This window comes from Amborella trichopoda, chromosome 6 (genome assembly GCF_054954075.1).
Source record: "Amborella trichopoda isolate Santa Cruz 75 chromosome 6, AtrichopodaSantaCruz75HAP2 v2.0, whole genome shotgun sequence".
Lineage (NCBI taxonomy): Eukaryota > Viridiplantae > Streptophyta > Magnoliopsida > Amborellales > Amborellaceae > Amborella > Amborella trichopoda.
Genome location: NC_142341.1, coordinates 49,007,152 through 49,026,674, shown reverse-complemented (window position 1 = coordinate 49,026,674; position 19,523 = coordinate 49,007,152). Strand labels below are relative to the sequence as shown.

At 36.1% G+C, this 19,523-nt stretch overlaps 1 protein-coding gene and 1 pseudogene across 3 annotated transcripts; both read right to left on the bottom strand.

The window, feature by feature from the left end:
* Positions 1 to 3,841: 3,841 nt before the first annotated feature.
* Positions 3,842 to 14,311, bottom strand: EMB2423 (telomere length regulation TEL2 family protein). 2 transcript variants are annotated; one of them, XM_006852103.4, is made up of 13 exons: positions 13,952 to 14,311; positions 13,412 to 13,440; positions 13,144 to 13,246; positions 12,346 to 12,526; positions 10,783 to 10,962; positions 9,840 to 10,000; positions 9,288 to 9,567; positions 8,648 to 8,862; positions 8,246 to 8,344; positions 7,646 to 8,145; positions 6,721 to 7,499; positions 5,481 to 5,679; positions 3,842 to 4,393 (listed from the first exon to the last, which is right to left on the bottom strand). In XM_006852103.4, the coding sequence occupies exons 1-13, from the start codon at positions 14,094 to 14,096 to the stop codon at positions 4,238 to 4,240; spliced, it is 3,027 nt and encodes a 1,008-aa protein (XP_006852165.2). In that variant the 5' UTR covers positions 14,097 to 14,311; the 3' UTR covers positions 3,842 to 4,237. The 2 variants fall into 2 exon arrangements, with proteins under 2 accessions (XP_006852165.2, XP_088725097.1); XM_088868971.1 differs by lacking the exons at positions 9,840 to 10,000; positions 10,783 to 10,962.
* A 1,205-nt stretch (positions 14,312 to 15,516) lies between these two features.
* On the bottom strand, positions 15,517 to 17,966 carry LOC105421249 (pentatricopeptide repeat-containing protein At5g66520 pseudogene; annotated as a pseudogene). Its single transcript, XR_016057065.1, has one exon. The product of XR_016057065.1 is annotated as a pentatricopeptide repeat-containing protein At5g66520 pseudogene (transcript).
* Positions 17,967 to 19,523: the final 1,557 nt, after the last annotated feature.

Genomic DNA, 19,523 nt, shown 5'->3' with positions numbered 1-19,523 from the left:
GGTTTTTAGGTAATTTTGTGGGGAATGTAGGCTTCTTTAAATGGTTTGATTTTTTTAAGTTATGGGTGGTTTTTGTGGGGAATGTGAGCCTTTTTAGATGTTTAGGTTTTTCAAGTTGTCAGTGAGATTGGAGAGTACGACGAGTTGGCTATACGACTAAGATAAAGGGCCACGACCCCAGTTTGTTTTTGTCCCACATTTCAAGTGAGTTGGTACACGAGTATATTGATGTTGTGGTGGCTCACCATTCTGACCACTTAGATTTGAGCCCGTTCTTTAGGCCCATTGGGTTGATCATTATGATGCTAACCAACCTCAATATGAATTTTAGACCCTCTATTAATGAATTCAGTATTGTGGCTTTGATCGTGTAAAACCTCTTGGGGGTTAAGTGAAAGAGATGCATTGAATAAGAAAAGAAACTGTTTTTCCCATCATTCCCGTGTAGGAGTGTAGTGTATATGCGTAGTGCAATATATATACATATATATATATATATATAGGAAAATGTTGGTATCAGCCTATTAGCTCACATGAACATATGTGTTCATATAAATCCAATGGTCCAGATTAAATTTGGATCGATCTAACGGTAACACTTTTCTATATATATATATATAGAAAAAATCTTCCCAATGCCTATAGACAAAAATGAATAGTAATTTCGCTTATCTTCATCAGTGTCTAAATTTTATCGCATAGTCACGATTATTCGGTAGTGTTTAATTTTTTTTTTTCTACAAATCAAAATAATCTGAAATTTGAAACGTGCGTACATCTTAGTGAGACGCACCTGACATAAAAATAATAATTCACAAAAAAAAAGGACTAAAATACCCCCAAAACTTTTCGGGGGTATTTTGATCAATATTTTTCATGTAAAATATTTTTTTGATATTTTTTATAGATTCACCTATTTTTAATGAACACACGCTCTAAATTTTAAGTTATTCCGATTTGTAAAAACAAAATGAAAAATGAAATACAACTAGACAATCGTGACCATGTGATGAACTTTGGACGGTGATGTGAGTAAAAGAAATCACTGTTCATTTTCCCTGAAGGTGTTTTGTAGTATATTCCACACACACACACACACAATATATATATATATATATATATATATATATATATATATATATATATATATATATATATATATATAAAAGGAGGGCATGACATCATCCACATGGAGTACACTAATGCTATTTAATGTTTCATATGGGTAATGTCATACCTCATGTAGATGAAGTCATACCCCTCCTAATGACAAGTAATACTCTTACTAAATAAAACTATTTACAAAATAAGGGTATATAAGTATGCAAATTTGTTGAGTATAATAATAAATTACTTTATAGCAGCGTTTTAAAAAAAGCCGAGTCGAACCGGACTCGCCCTGTTCGACTCGAAAATCGTAAAAGTGGATCGAAACGGCTGAAAAATCAGAAATCGTCCGGTTCTAGAGAGAACCGGACGATTCTGTACAGTGACTCGCCGATTCACTGTACGGAATCGGCGAGTCGGAACAGTGAATTGGCGAGTCCGTATGGTTTTTTTTTTTTTTTTTTTGTAATCCATGATAGATTTTTTTGTAATACTTGATCGATTTTTTTGTAATCCATGATCGAATTGTTTTTGTTTTTTTGTAATCCATGATCGAATTTTTTGTTTTTTTGTAACCCATGATAGAATTTTTTGTAATCCATGATCGAATTTTTTGTAATCCATGATCGAAATGTTTGTTTTTTTTTCTTGTAATCCATGATAGAATTTTTTGTTTTTTTTTTTTTTTTGTAACCCATGATAGAATTTTTTGTAATCATGATCGAAATGTTTGTTTTTTTTTTGTAATCCATGATCGAAATGTTTGTTTTTTTTTTTGTAATCCATGATTGAATTTTTTGTTTTTTGCTTTTTTTGTAACCCATGATAGAGTTTTTTGTAATCCATGATTGAATTTTTTGTAATCCATGATTGAATTGTTTTTTTCTTTTTTTGTAATCCACAATTAAATTTTTTGTTTTTTTATGTTTGTTTTTTTTTGTAATCCATGATCGAATTTTATGTAATCCATGATCGAATTTTTTGTAATCCATGATTGAATTTTTTGAAAATTTGTGATTTTTTGTTTTTAATCCATGATAGATTTTTTTGTAATACTTGATCGATTTTTTTGTAATCCATGATCGAATTGTTTTTGTTTTTTTGTAATCCATGATCGAATTTTTTGTTTTTTTGTAACCCATGATAGAATTTTTTGTAATCCATGATCGAATTTTTTGTAATCCATGATCGAAATGTTTGTTTTTTTTTCTTGTAATCCATGATAGAATTTTTTGTTTTTTTTTTGTTTTTGTAACCCATGATAGAATTTTTTGTAATCATGATCGAAATGTTTGTTTTTTTTTTGTAATCCATGATCGAAATGTTTGTTTTTTTTTTTGTAATCCATGATTGAATTTTTTGTTTTTTGCTTTTTTTGTAACCCATGATAGAGTTTTTTGTAATCCATGATTGAATTTTTTGTAATCCATGATCGAATTGTTTTTTTCTTTTTTTGTAATCCACAATTAAATTTTTTGTTTTTTTATGTTTGTTTTTTTTTGTAATCCATGATCGAATTTTATGTAATCCATGATCGAATTTTATGTAATCCATGATCGAATTTTTTGTAATCCATGATTGAATTTTTTGAAAATTTGTGATTTTTTTTTTTTAATCCATGATCGAATTTGTTTTTGTAATCCATGATAGAATTTTTTGAAAATTTGTGATTTTTTTTTAAATCCATGATCGATTTTTTTGAAAATTTGCTATTTTTTTTTTTAATCCATATTATTTAAAGGGAAAATGAGAGAGATGATGATTCTGAAGCCACCCTATCCCAGCCATATTATTCACATGTCGAGTCCCAACAGCAACAGTGTAGGGATGAGCACGACAATGCAGGTGAGCATAAAGGATGGACAATCTTCGGGGATTTTAGATTGGAAACACAACAAAACACTAACACTCAGGGATTTGAGAATAGTCAGACGCCTGCTAATATCGATGATTCGTTTTTAGATCGAATCAATGAATTGTTAAACGAATTCAATCAATGGCACCAGCGTGACCAAGAAAAACAATAACGTCGTCTATCATTTTATTTTTAGATCATATGTTACTAATTTTATGCTTTATTGTAGTCTATGTATGTTGATATACTTATTCCATGATAATTATATGTTTATCCTTTTGTGTGATGTAAATTAAATGCTGAATGGCGGTTCATGCAGGGAAAGAACATATCAATATTCGCATATTCATTCAAAAACATGAAAATTCTTAATGGAGTACCTTCATTTCTTATTGAATTCCTAAAAAACAATATTTATAATGAATTTTAATAATTTTTTCAGATTTTTTTTAAGCTTTATTCTAACCGATTCACCCGATTCCCGATCCGGATCGCCGATTCACCGATCCGGATCGATTTTTTGGAAGCCCGATCCGAGTCACCGATCCGTTTTTTAAACCATTGCTTTATAGCATGAGCACCTTATCATATACATACATATAATATATATGAGTTATGATACTATGAGACCCTTCCACACTCATGTGAATTGGACCCCAAAGGATCACCATTAAATTTTGACACAGATGTCTAAAAAAATTATCAATAAACCCATTCACCTAAGTCCTACATGTGATAACTTTTCTAGAGATTTGTGTCTAAATTTAATTGTGATCCTTTAAAGTCCTACTCACATGGGTGTAGAAGGGTCTTATAGTGTCATCACTCTAATAAGGGTCCTAACATAACCATATATATATATATATATATAGATTGAGATTGAGAACTTGAATCTAGATCCTTATATATGCACACTTGTGGTCAAGAGAATCCGTATACCTCTACCGACCAAAATTTTGAATCAGAAAAAAATTTCCAAAACAAAACTATGAACATATGATAAATTATGACATATAGTATGACATTTCTTATAAATCGGCCCCAAGTCTACTAATACCAAAAGGCATGCTCCCATTCGAACCCTTATTAGAAGATCAAGGTCAGTCGGTAATGCACGACACTGCGAGGGAAATGATTCCGCCACTTGGTTTCCATGTGCCTTTCAGGTTTTGGATCCTGCCACTCGATTTCCTTGCGCCTTTCAAGTTTTTGATACCCACTGACTCACACGCATGTTACACTCCTTGGTCTGCATCACATTATACTATATTTTTGCTAGGGAAATGCCCGAGTATTGGAGCGAGGCACAATAATGGTTGCCTTCTTCAATGAACTGGTACCTATGCAGTCATCACCTTTGCCCTTGATTTCCATTGATCTAAATGTTTGAAGAGCCATTTCAGAGTGAAGTTGAAGGCAAGTCATGGCCAACTGCAAACCAACCCTATCATATTATCAGCAAAACGACATACGAAGATGACAGAGAGAGAACAAACTGCATATGAGAGAGAGAGAGAGAGAGAGAGAGAGAGAGATTATCGGAACTTAGAAGAAGAAAACATGCATGAAGTTTATACAGCCCCGTCCCCAGAATTAACTCTAGATTCAGGGTATTAACTCTATCCAGGTTTTGATTCCCTGGATGAAAAACCCGAAAGGTTATTCAGGACAAGATTCAAAGCTTTTATATAAAAAAGAGAACTTAAACTCCATCTATGCCATGCTAAATGAGTAAAAAACAAAATCCAATTAAAGGTGCAGGTGCAGCCCACTGTTGTAAATTTCCTGAGATCAGGCTGTAAAGATCATGGAAGACACTTGATTGTGTGCCCCCCCCTTATGAAAGTAGGATAAATGGTCAATAACAACTGCTTGAACGGTCGCAGACATTTGGGCTTCTGAATGCCAAAGTTATTCCTGGAGAACTAGCCTAGCCATGAATCTAACTTGTAATGAATCTGACTTGAAATAAACTTCTCGGTGTCAATCATGGCAAATGCCAATGAATCTCTCATTCCTTCCTCAAAAAGCGATGGTTAGATAATCACACCCACCATAAGTAGGAATTTCTCATTCTGAACCACTCATCCAAGATGGTTCTATACTTCTTTTAACGTTCACTAAATGGATTTCTTCCATGACTGATTACTATTCAGATTTTACTATTTAAAGCCTTTCTTCCTCTTGTCGACAGGAACCTGTCCCCCAAGCCAAAGAAATGAAATCAGATAAAATTGACATAGCATATTCAATTTTTTTCTCCCAAAACAAAAAAGTCAGTTATTCCTAACATTCTGATTTGATGATCTCAAGTCTAATAGCTCCATAATTATATGATCTATAGCACCATGGTTGATGTGCATATTCATCCTGAACATCCCTATATAGTGTGGAGACTGAAATAAGATGTGCCTTGAAACAAGGTGTAAATACTTTCCATGATAATGTGTAATTTGTAAAATAACAATGCTAAATCAAACAAAGAATATCTTTGCAGGTTACATATAAAGATTCTTACAGATGCACACTCGGTATCTGGGTCAGTTTCGGCTATATGAAGAGCCCATGTGCGTATCCAATCAAGCCCTTTAGATACATCAGGATTCCCTTCAGCTAAAGCAGATGCAACATATGAGGGGTGAAGGGTAACCAGTATGCACGAAGCAGCAAAAAGAGCAGATCTTCTGACATATGCTTCCGCATGTCTTGAAACTTCCCTGAATGCATACCATAGCCAATAAGTAATCATAAAATTTCTGTCTACCAGATAATAGATCACTAAATAGCTTTATCATGCACTACATATTCATAATGATCTTATGAGATCGAACCCCCCAAGAAATGCGGACCACAATCTCCACCGTTGGTGACGTACCGTGGATGATGGAGATGATCCATAAGTCAAAAAAACAAAAAAACAAAATGTAAGGTGGTTTGTTTGATCCCAAATTCTATCAATGACCCATATTCATCCCGGTGGACAAGCTCTCATGCAAAAGATCGAGAAAAAGCTCCCAAAAAATGCTTTTTCTAAGGGATGGAGAAAATGCAGTAAATGTAAGTCGTACACTGCCAAAAAGAGAAAATGGTACACTGCCAGAAAGAGAAAATGGTGTTAGAACAAAGGCAATAGGGTGGTTTGTTCAACCCCAAATTTTGTATGTGTCTCATCATCACCAGGTGAATGGTCTAACAAAAGACCTAGATTCAAAATGGATGGCTGACATTTATTGAAGTCTCTCCTAATGAAATCCATTTCCTTTTTCTCCTTCTTGATAGTGTTCACTCAAGAGATTGCATATTTCCTAAAAGTTAGGAAATACTGCCCTGTTTTGACGCACCAAATTTTGTCTATAGTATAATTTTTTCATCCACCTATAATTTGGAACCTTGCTTGTTCCAAAAACACCACCGAAATGCCTAACACTGGTAAATAAACTTGTTTTCCTCTTCCATAAAAAATGAACATCTTTATATGACTGACCACTTAAGACTACCACTTTTCAGGATTGTTCAAAAAGGTAAGCAAGGCAATTTCTTAGATATGACTACTAACACATCCAAAAGAGGCCAAATACAATTACATAAACCTCTGTAGATTATTGGTATCTAAAATTATTTTCCAATAAGAACCTTAAAATGTTTTAGCATTAAAGCATCAGATATGTGTCAGGCACTAATGCAGTGAATTGAAAGGAAGCATCGAAATCCCACTGCACATTCGCTTCTACATGGCTACATGCTGCTTCAAACTTTACCTGGAACTGAGCATGTCAAGGAGGGCAGGAGCTAATGCAGAAGCTTCAGGATGCATGGCCGTGCATCTCATACAAACACCAAGCATATAGATAAGCTTTCCAAGAACCACAAAATCCTGACCCAACAAGTCGACCCCATGTCGTTTCTTGTCATATCCTTGCATAACAGGGAGCATGAAAGCAGCTGCGTACATTGGAAATTTATTTTTTGGAATTCCAATTTGGGTTTCTTGTTTTATTGAAGCCTGGCCACCCCATCTTCGAGATTTTCCTATATTTATATCCCCAACTTTAGAAGGAAGCTCTCTTTCATAGCGGTGAGACCAACTTAACGCCGATTCTCTCTCTGAGACCTCCTTCCAAGAACCCGCTCCAAGAGGCCCTTTTCTACTACTAGGCCTATACCATGGCTGAACTTCAGATGTAACAGAAGATATAAGCTTCCCTCTCTGATGCTTTAAGTTGGTTACATCTCTGGAATTGCAAAGTTCATTTGCTGCATCTGCCATGACATCAAGGATCATGATCCTCTGGCTCACATCAACATTAGGTGAGTATAATAATTTGGATAGGGCATCCAAAGATTTGAATGGACATGAGACCACCATTGCAACAAGTGCTTTTTGCCTCTTTTCTTCGGCAGATTCTTCCTCCCCTTCAAGAGTCACATCAGAACATCGAAGCTGCACAAGTGCCCTAACAAGTTCCCCTGAAACATGCTGGAGTTCATCTGGGCCTGACCTTAGAAGATTTTCAGCAACATTAAGCGCCCTCTCTACCTGTTAAAAAATCTCATGCATAGGAGACATTTATAAAAAAGAGTGAGGGACTAACAACACAAAGAGAGTAAACAGAAAAGTCATCATCTAAAATATACAATGAAAAATGAAAATTCATTTCATGATAAATGGAAGTAATAACATACACCATTAGGGTCATCAGACTTCCGTAGTGCGGTAACTAGGTCACCAAGCTGAGAGAATCCTTTTTTCAAGTCAGTATCGTCATCTGACATGTCATAAGGCTGCAGAGACGAATCATTAGAGGCTTCAGAATTGTTGCTTGAGTTATCATCATCATCGTCATCAGACCCATGTTCATCATTTAGAAATGCTGGGTCAATAACTTCATCAGGATCCACCAAATTGTTCACCAATAACTTGCCATTTCCCCCCACAATGGAGTTTTTAACCTTCACATCTTCACTATTAATGGATGTTCTATCATCAGTCTTCATTTTCTTCTCTGATAGGACAGAGGTGGCAACCACTTCTTTCTTTCCCTCACTGAAATCCCAATTAAGAGTTACCTCACTACAATCATCATCAAGGAGCAGGGGATTTTTTGGATCAACTACTCTGGAGAAAACGAGAGCAATAGAACTAGCCATTTTCCGAACTAGATGGAGAGGGCTCTCCAATCTACCTGATAAACAATAACAGAACATTAATCATGGAAGTATAATAGCCTGCAACAGCTGTTGAACAGCAGAAATGGCACTTAGTGAAGGCCTAAAGAACTCAACAGCTAACTCCTTGAAGAAGACAATGCATTAAATCTCCCGCGGTTTCAAGTTCTTCTTTCGACATGTTCTCCAACAAGAGGCCTACAGCTGCAGTAATATCTGAATTTGCATGTAGGGAGCAATTTCATTTGAGAAGCTGTTGGCATGAGAAGGCAAAGGACATAATAAACTGTACTGTAATCCAATAATCCAAATATCTATGGAAAACCAGAACACATTGTGGTAAATGCCTTCCAATGAAAATAATGAATGTGATGGAGAGAAGTGGTACCCAGCACAACAGGGAATGACCCAATTGGCAAGTGCCAATCTCCATCGATCATTTCTTTGGACAGTGATGACCCCATGGACTATGGCTCACCAAAGGATTAGGGTATACTTTCCCGGACATAAAAAGGATACATGCTTGCTGAGACATCGAAGCTAATTGAATGAACTCTCTTTTGGACCATACCCCCACTAGACGCTTTACAACGTCAATACGACCTTGAGTTACACTTCCTTCTGTGGACATGGCTCCATTTGGTGGAAATTTGAGAACAGAAAACCGAAGAATCCATCTCAGGCATCGGATAGGGAACACCTTCCAAAGCAAAAACTTTTCAACAAGCATAGTCCTGAATCAGAAAACAGAAGGAAAAAGTGCCACATCAATAAACCTGGGAGATAAAAGAAGTTGCAAATTCTTAAATAGACCAGAATGGCTGCCTGCTTGTTAACTGTTATTGCTTTAAAAATGACATTGAATTGAAAGAATAGAGATGAAGAACAATTTGTTTAGTGCATTCAATAAATACGCATCCAGACCCTTTGCTGTGATGCCTGGTTAGAAAACAACTTGAACATATTTGTCAACATTATTACTTAAATAAAACACAGTTGAATATTATAGTACATCCTTTAAAATTAACAGCTTGTTTCCTCCATTCATCAGAGTACAACATCATGAACCTTCCAATCATTCTAACAGAACACGAAGTACTTTATAATGGTCCTAATAAGAATGGTAGATATCTAATCCTCCATATCAAGTTATGCTTACCTTGTGGTGTTCCGACGATTGGATGTCCTATAAAACAATATCCAAAGAGTCCAATAAGCTTCAATGTCATTCACATCCTTTGCTGATAGCTGGCGCAATAAGTCCTCCGACAATCTTTCCACTGCATATGGGTCCTTTATGGCTTCAATCATCCTTTGCCAGAATGTCAACTTTGAATTTGAGTTAATTAGTTCAGAAAGGTCAACCGAATCAACAGTTGATGTTAGGAGCCTCCGTACATGTTTAACAATTCGAGGGATCACTTCTGACACCAATATACCTGTGAAGTAAGAACATCAAGCTTAGATCCACAAAATAATGCATGCTTAAGATTTTTTATACAAATTTAAGGACTGGATATATTTAAAATTGTAAAATTAATGCCGGTAGCTTATAGTAATCTTGAAATTCATTTTCTTGTATGCAGCCCCTTCTACCTGTGTATTAACTTTTAATGCCAGATCAACATAAAAGATAAAAGTTGGCTAAAGTATAACAACAAGCCCACACTCTTAACAGAGAACTTTCAGGTCTGCTGACTTTGAAACGTACCTGCAAATCCACGCCTGCAAATGCGTGCAAATGTTTCACCAGTAAACAAGAGAGTTCCATCTGACATCTCTGTATCTAAAGCATCAATATCATGGTGGAATAGAAATTCTCTTTGTTCTGCCCCATCAAGAATTTGCATAATAATTTGCTTGAAGAATGTACTGATAATCCATTGTCAAGGATAAATTTTTATCGACGATACAGAAAAGAAGGGTTGAGGTGGTGGAGTGTTTGAGTAACAGTTGATACTCAAGCACTTGGGGAACATTGTGAGCAAGATAAATGCATCTCACAGTGCTTAACATGGTGAAAATCCAACAAGAAATGAAAGAGAATAGAAAGTATTTGTGATTAAAAGGTCCAGTCAGGAGAGTGAGACTCTATATTTCTTCAATAGAAATGAAATCAGGGACCGGCATCTATAAGAACAATTAAATAGAGTGTAACATCACAGGACCTCTAGTTTCCAATATAAAAATCCACTTGAGAGCTCTCATCAGGCCCTTCTTGGTGGATATTTATCCTTGTCCAAGAGTCAAAGAGAGAGGATGTGCGTAAGGAAACCATTTGTAGATTTGGAAAGATAGTGAATTCATGGCTCTTGAAACTAAAGGCAAATCCAGGGTCTTGGACTCTATGGAATCTCGAAACATTGAGGGATAAAAGGGTAGAGGTAGAATTTATCAGTCATCATGGCTATGTAATTGAAAGAGAAAACATCTTTTAGGTCATAAAAAATGTGTACATCCCTCCTCTGTGTGAGATAAACTCTGATTGGAGCCAGGCCTAGAGATTGTTTTAAAGTACCTAGTGTTTGAGAACATTTGTACATACTGAACTCTCATGACGAATGAAACTGAGCAGCACAAAAATGCTTTCAGTACTAATCATCAGAAGGGAGCTAATTCAACTACAAATATATAGGGCAAGAATTTAAGGATACTGTGCAGAAAGTGACGCCGAGGCTTCCAGTCTAGCCTTGTCAGGAATTGAAGTAATCAGCTGTGCCATCCTCGATATAAAATCTGACTTGATCCATTCACTGGTATCTTCATCAGTATTAGAAAATTCTTTAGCAATGCTCCATGCTCCTTGATTTTGTAACAAACATAGTACCAAGATCCTGGCATGTGGCAGGAACTGAGTCTATATCATTCTCTTTGCAAAATTATGTCAAATCACCACCAATAAGAAGTGGACAAGAACTTTTTATCATTAAATTCAGTGGGCCGAACCGGCCAGTCCAACCAGTGCCCTGGCAAGTTTGGTCAAAAATAAAAACCGGGATTGGTCGAAACTAGTAAAAAACAATATGATACAAAATTGTACAAACGTTATTCATACTTTTTTTTATATTATCAAAATATTGTCCAACCTATTTGATTGGCAATTGGACCGGTTGGAATAGACCTGAAAACCCTCACTGGTTCGGTAACTAGTTCGATCCTGTTAACACTACCTGGAATGTATGCGCTAAAGAAAGAAGAAAAATAAAAGTGTGATAGAAAATTAACAAACACATAGGTCACACAGATCTAAACTCTACAGAAATTAGAAATTAATAACTATACAATATTTGAAATTCTGCAGATATGCAGGAATGCTTGATTGAGTTTCATGAAAGATGCGACCAAGACGCTGAGACAAGAAGCCATTAGTACTTCGACATTGGTTTGGAGGATCAGACCCGAAAGTTAAAATAAAAAACTTACTTCTAATCTATAGGTTCTAAACCAGCGAATGTGATGTGCTCAACACCTAGAAGACATATTCCTCTCCAAGTGATGGCCCTGACCATGACATGCACTGCGATTTTGACATTTCTTAGACAATTTTCATTTTAAGTTTTGATAACTTCAAGCTGCCCCAAATAACTCCCACTTCCCCCACAAATCTGGTTTCCAAAAACCGGACAATAACCCTTACAGATACAAAATAATAAAAGCTGAATATAGTCTACATCTATTGTAACATATGAATGTCCTAACCAATAGTTTAAAAAGTGGATCGGTGACCCGAATCGGGCACCTCAAAAACCGATCCGGATCGGTGAATCGGTGATTCGGATAGGGAATCGACTGAATCGGTCAAATTAAAGCTTCAAAAAAATCTGAAAAAATGATTAAAATTCATTATAAATGTTGTTTTTTAGGAATCCAATAAGAAATGAGGGTACTACATTATTAACTTTCATTTTTCTCATCAATTTGTATATATTGAGATGCTCTTTCCCTGTATAAACTTAAATATTAAATTTGCATCACATAAAAAGAAAATCATAGAATTATCATGGATAAAATATATAATTATACATGGACTATTATAAAGTGTAGACAAATCAATGAAAGAATGACCATTAAAATCTCGTTTTGGCGAAAAACCTTAATCCGCTAAAGCAATAACGTTCCGTGCACATTCAATGACAGAGGAAAAAGAAAAACCAACAAAAATATTACAGAAAAAAGAGAAGAGGAAACCAACAGGACATTTTGAATCAAATGCGTACCTCTCTACATTATCACATACAGCATTGAGATCATCTTCATGATCAAATGATTTGCTGTTGTGCACTAAAGAAGGCACTAGGGCCTGAACAACTTCAGTAGAAGGTCCATTAACAAAGAAAGAGTCATATATCTGTACACGAGCAGATATTGGGAAACAAGCCAACCAATTGGAAGCAACCTCTGCAAATACATAATGAAAAAAGGAATGAGCACCCAAGGAATTCCCAAAATGTAGAACTACATAGACACAAGATCTGCTCCTGTATAAGTGATGCTGACAAAAAGGCCTAATTTCACTGCTATTTGAGATGTCATAGTCTCAAACATGGGCATTAATCACATAAACGTAACACTTAATGCACCCTATATATTTTTTTCTATATTATTCTTCATAAAAAAGAACAAAAAAGATAATAATAACATTGGTTCAAACTTTCCACCGTGACCGTCTTGAGATTTTCTTTTATAGCTTTCGTAAAAGATCAATCTGAAAAATGTAAACCATTTCTAGAATTCTTGCTTCACAAAGGACAATAGATGAGATGCATTAACATAACAAATTCTTTGTTACTATTATGTACATGGAGCGAATGTCATTCACGTTAATATAGTTATCAATTTAACTTCTCTATTGTGGCAGTGAACTAAAATATACTAGTATACCACCATCAGTTCAGTTCACAATGATAGTGATTCAACTTTGTTTTGGGGAAATCTCCAGTAGAGAGGAAACAGAATTACAAAAACATGCATACTTAGTAATATGGTAAAACTAGTCATTAAACAAGAAAACTTACTATATAGTAAAATCTTTGTGAGCGTTGCAAATCCAGCTCCCTGATAGAAAACTCGCCTCCACACTTCTCTTTCAGCTTCTGTAGGAACCCTCGTTTCAATGACCTGAACAAAAGCCCATTGTAGATTAGATACTATATGCCAACTTATAAAAGGTAAAATCTACTTAAGTTTTGCTTCTCTGATTCTCTCGTCATGTTTTCAATTTGTTTTATGAGGTGGTTGTCACTTATAAGTTAGAGAAAAAAAGAACAGGGCAAAACCACCAACCTTCTTTTTGCAGGCATCGCCGAGACTCCCTGCCAGTTAAAATAAACTCATCATGACCATTCTGATCACTAAAAATAAACCCATAATTCAGAATTAGATTCTAATAAAATTAGACCAAAGAAGTCATTTATTCAAAATTTTATTTGATAAAAAAAGCTAATTTTATGGAAAAGCGATTTTTTATTCAAATGTAAGAAGCAAAAGATAATTACCCAAAAAGAAGAAGAAGCAGAAGACATCAATCCTAAATTAATAACTGAATAAACTCGAAACTAAAAATAATAACAATCCAGAAACCATAAAAGCAAACTTCCCCATTGATCGATAACATTAAAAACTATATGCTAGCAAAAGTAAGGCATCGTTGATTGACAGGTGACATTCTCTTCGATTTTTCTCTTTTACTGCTAGGTTTAATGAGAATAACACACAATTTCGAAAGTTCATTGTTTTCTGCAATGAATTACCCCTAAAATCCATGGAGAAAATATTCAAAAAAACGCTTCAACTCGGATATGGAGAAGGAGAAACGAATTGTACCAGACAATAACGAGGAATCGACATGGAAAAGCAACACGGCAAGTGAATGAAGAGCGCATATAACTTGGTCGACATGTTCAGCTTGGTCCACCGCCAAATTAAGCTCTGAAACCATAGCCAGAGTATCACTTTCCTTCACCTCCATGGCTAGGTTTCTTTTTCATACATGTGAAAAGGGATTCAAAACACACTAACAAACCCTAACCGTCAAAGCCTTCGAGATTCATTCATGGCTGAGGCCTAAGTTTAAAAGGTTTCCGCCACTTCTCGAAATTTCGTAATACATCGCCGAACCCGAAGAACAATCCGTATTTTTCCGTCGATATTTTTCTCGTCGATATTTTTCCGAAAGCTCGTTGTGTAATTTAAGTTTTCTGGCCATGGGTATATATATTGTGCTCCCACAAGAGCATATTGTACGCTTCCTTTCTCCAGCAAGGAAAGAGTTTGAGTCTACAACCTTTTCACAGTGTATTTTGTTTTCAAGATTTTCTGAGTATTTATATATAAAAATTGTATATAATAAGACCTTTGATACAAAGAGGTCACAATTATTTATAACCATCCGATGTAAAATCTAATAGTGTGGATGTGTCACAAAGTTCGAAAAGAGCTCTTTTGAAAATTGAGCTTGGTCAATGGAATAAATATAAACATTCAATTTAAATCCAATGGTCAATATTAATTGTTACCGGCTGAATCTCGTGATCTAAATTGGCCAAATCAGTTATCCAGCTGAAATTTAAAAAAACAAAAAAAGGAATAATAGGTTTTAAAGAGAATAGGGTAGATTTTTAGGTGGGAAATCAGACAACTAAGACACTAAATCTAATCTTAATCGGCGATTCCCAATCTAGATCAGCGACTTCTAAAATCCTGCATAAAATAAATGTTATTTGCATTAGGCCGGAGAGGAAGAGCATGGCTTTTTTACACTCAATGCTCAGACCAATGTGAAGGCAAATATCCTATCATGGCTGAAGTTTGGAGAGGATTTCTGAGGATATGATACAGCCGATTTTTCATCTCACTTCTTAGTGAATAACTACTTCAGGCCTTTCCCAACAGATAGACTGAATAAATGGATGGCAATTCAACAAGTTGCCCGTGACTGGCAGGAAAAGGGGGTCTCCTTGGGGACAACAACAAATAGATGCATATCGATATTTTTAGGCCCACTCCCTACCATCTCCGCAGATGAAGCAAAGACCAGATTATTGCTCCAGGGATTAGGCCAACTCCAGGACAACCATCGAAGGCAAATAATCGAGGGAGACTCAAGTAACACTATTTACTGCCTGCAACGAAAGGTGATTGCCCGTGGTAGAGATTTTTGATGAAATCCAAAACAGTATCAGTTCTTTAGACAATGTAGCATGTTGAATTTGCGGAGCAACGGACCTGGAAGCTGAGCTGCTAGCCAAAGGAGTCGATAAAGCCTCATTGAATGTGACTTGGCCCTTTCTAATTTTCTTATGGATGACACTCGATACATCAGTTTTGCAAGGAAATAGAAATAGATGTTAATGTTTCAAAAAAAGAGAAGAAAAAGAAAAAAAAAATCATTTGTATCAGAACATGCAAGGGCATTTCTTTCCTTTCCATGGTGTATCCTTCCCTAGCATAATGTACATTCTCATCTTCACATCTGGTGTGTAGGATCATCCAGAATTTACACCCTGGATATATATGGTTTTACATACCCCCACAAAGGGAAGAATACATTGGGCACTGATTTAGATTTCATTTTCCTCTCAAACACTATTACTAATCATCACTCTTCCCCGGGGGAGGGGGAGGGGGAGGGGGCAAAAAGAAAGAAAAAAGAAAAAAGAAAAAAACAGTATCTAGCAACCATCCAGAGCAAAATGTTGCAATTCCTCTAGTGACTTTATCTGTTTATACAATTCAGCCAACTTAGCATATATCTCTTCTGATCTCGGGTGAGAGTCATCGCCTGCTGTGAACTCATGAAGCGCATTGTTCACCTCAATTGAACTACACCCTGGCTTCTTCTGAATACCTCTCTGTTTCATCAATTTCCTCACTCTAGCCGCTTCTTCCCACCTCCCACCAGCTGCATATATGTTCGACTTCAATACGAAAACCCCACCATTTAATGGATCCAAGTCACTTAGCTCCATCATCACGTTCTCCCCAAGCTCCACATTTCCATGTAATTGACAAGCAGATGCCAAAGTCCCTAAAACTACAGAATCAGCCTTGAATGGCATGCTCTTAACTAACTTAACCGCTTCATTGAACAGACCAGCTCGACCCAAAAGATCAACCATGCATCCATAGTGCTCCATCTTGGGTTCAATACCATGAACTTCTTTCATTGAATTGAAGTGACGGCACCCCTCCTCAACCATTCCTGAATGACTGCAGGCGCTCAAGATGGCGATTAAGGTAATATCATCAACCTCAATTCCCTTACTCTCCATCTCACTAAAGACTCTAACGGCCTCATTTCCAAGACCATGTATGGCTAAACCCGAGATCATTGCATTATAGCAAGAGACACTTCTCTCAGGAATGACGTTGAACACAGTTCTCGCATCCTCGATGCTCCCACACTTTGCGTACATGTCAATGAGTGCAGTCCCTGCGAAAACATCAATCACAAAACCATTTTTGTCCATGTAGTCATGGACCCACTTGCCCATCTCTAGTGATCGTAATGATGCACATGCAGATAACATGGTAACAAGCATCATGTTATCGGGTATCATGCCATCCAATTGCATGGATTGAAACAATGAGAGAGCTTCAAAAGAATTCCCATTTTGGACATAGCCACCAATTATAGCGGTCCAAGAAGCTAAACTTCTTTGGGGCATTTCATCAAATATCTTATGAGCATGAAACATATCACCATGCTTAACATGGCCACATAGCATTATGTTCCATGAGACCACGTCTCTTTGAGACATATTATCAAACACTTGACATGCATTATCCATAAGCCCACAGGAAACATAGAAGTCTATTAAAGCAGTTTGTACATACACATCAGAGGGGAAACCAGAGCGAAAAACCAATGAATGAATGGCTCGGCCCTCTTCGATGGCATGGAGATGAAAGCAAGCCTTCAAAATGAAGGGAAACGTATAATTATTGGGTGGAACACCATTATTGAGCATTTTCATGAAGACCCAAATGGCTTCGTGGTGAGAATTGGTTTGAACCAGTCCTTTGATCATGGCATTATAGCAGAAAGTGTTAGATTTCGGCACGTCATCAAAGACTTGGCGTGCGAGTTCCGAACACCCCAATTCAAAACTTAGAGAGAGAAACTTGGTTATGACAAAGTTAGAGTGGTGAATGCCATTTTTGAGGATGTGGGCGTGGAGCTGGTACAATTGGTCGAGGGTGGTGCAGGATTGGAGGAGAGAGAAAGTGTGATTTTCTATGGACCTGAGGAGAGAGAAAGTTCGATTCTCTGTGGATTTGAGGAGAGAGAGAGCCTGGTTTTCCCTGGACTTGGTGCGTTGGGGTTGAATTGTAGGAGCTGAGGAATGGGGTAAGGCCATGAAAGCCATGGTGAATTACGCTTGAAGAACTAAGCTGTGAACATGTTATTGTTAGGAAATGGGAAGTAGTTAGCTCAATTCCCAACATCAATTAGCACGAAGATGCTGGTTTTTTACTCGCATTAGCAGCAGAGAGAGAAAGAATACAGCAGTTTAGAGAGAGATAATACTGCTTTTTTACTGGCATTAACAGCAGAGAGAGAAAGAACACGGCAATTTGAGAGAGAGAATACAACAGTTGCAAGGGGAGACTTTGCATCAAATTTCTGTGACATGCGCTTTTCTGGCGTCTACATTATGCTCCCGCAGGAGCTTCTATTATACAACTACTCCTACGGACGGATGACCTAGTTGGTAATTTTTTTATTTTATTTTTTCCATGTGAAGTTTTAAAAACTACATGGAAATCAACATTAACAAATTATTTTTTCAAGTGTGCGGAGAGTGCAATTTGGATTAAAGTTAATCTATGGTTGGAGAGTGTGCATCCCCAAATTCTAGGGTCTTTAAATTACTCCTAGTTTACTTAGAAAAAGTTTATATAAGGATGCAACCTTATAATGTAGAACTAGGATGCACTTCAAAAATCAATTGGAAAAAGGTAGTTTTAATGTTGGAAAATTCTTTGATTTATCATATCGACATGGAACATGTATGGCCATAAAAAATAAAAATATTTTAAGTCTAAAAAATAGTGCATTTTACAATATATTATCTATACCGTCAATTTTCAAGATTTTCATATGTTTATAGATCTACTTGATTTTAACCATTTTTGAAATTTAAAATTTTATAATTAGATATAAAAATAGATTTTGAGATAATCTTAAGAACATTTTACATCAAAATTATATACCATGATAAAATTTGAAAGTGCATCTTACCTCTACAGCTACGAATGCATCCGTATGCTAACTGCACCCTTCACTTAAGGGAGTAAATATTTAGTATCCTATTGTGGAGTGTATGAAATCTTTTTGTTTTTTCAGGTGCATATCCCAATATTATTGGCTTTTTCAATACATAGGCTCCCAATGTAGGGTACCACACCGCAACCGCAACCGCAACCACAACCACAACGTCTTTTAGTTCTATTCCTACCATAAGTAAGAGATCATTTACCATTAAAATACTTAAAAATGAAAATGGCAAAAAAAAGGACTCGTAAAATTGATTAGCCTGAGCACTATCTTTTCCATATTATTCTTTGTAAAACAATATTTCTCTTAAAGCCTTATAATATCCATAATTTGATCAAGCATTTGGTTTAGTCTTAAGTCTCCAAATAAGTTTTTGTCAGCTGAGTTTCCTCCAATTGTAAGGCCAGGCGAGGTTGGTATTCTCTATAGGACAATTCTTTTGACTTGTTATCATCTTTAAACGCATCATTTTAGTCACCAGCTTTTCGCATCGAAACCTGTGTTCCTCCCTCTCTCTTCATCAAGCCACAATTGCCACTAATCACTAAGTGTTCAATTTTTAATAAGCTTAGCTTTCCCTTAATGTGGGCAGAAGAATCACTAGGAACAACATTTCCATCTTCTTATCCACTTATTTAAGAGTCATAAACAACGTTTTTAAACTCAGCGATTTCAAATCTAGACATTGATTGGGATGGAAATTGGTCGGAACTAGTACGGGATTGTATTCGTCTCAGCCCGGTTCCCCTAAAACACCCTATCTTATATGTACATTTTTCTCTTTTTATAAGCTTGTCTAATGTTTTTTCTAGATCCCTCTGCCCCATAAACCTTTATTTTTATCTTTATTTTATTTTATTTATTTTTACTTTTTTTTTTATCACCAATTCCAACTGTTCTAGAACCGCTCCGGATAGCTAATCTAATGATCCGACATGGATTTGTGGGTGAATGATCTGCCCCATAGATATAGGTTTCAAAACACTGGTCGTAACATCCTAGCTTGGTATGCCACATTTGACGGATGAATATAATTCTTTAAACCCAGTCATCCATAAAAGAACATGCATAACTAAACAAAAAACAAACCTATTCTTCTTCTGATTTGAAAAAATA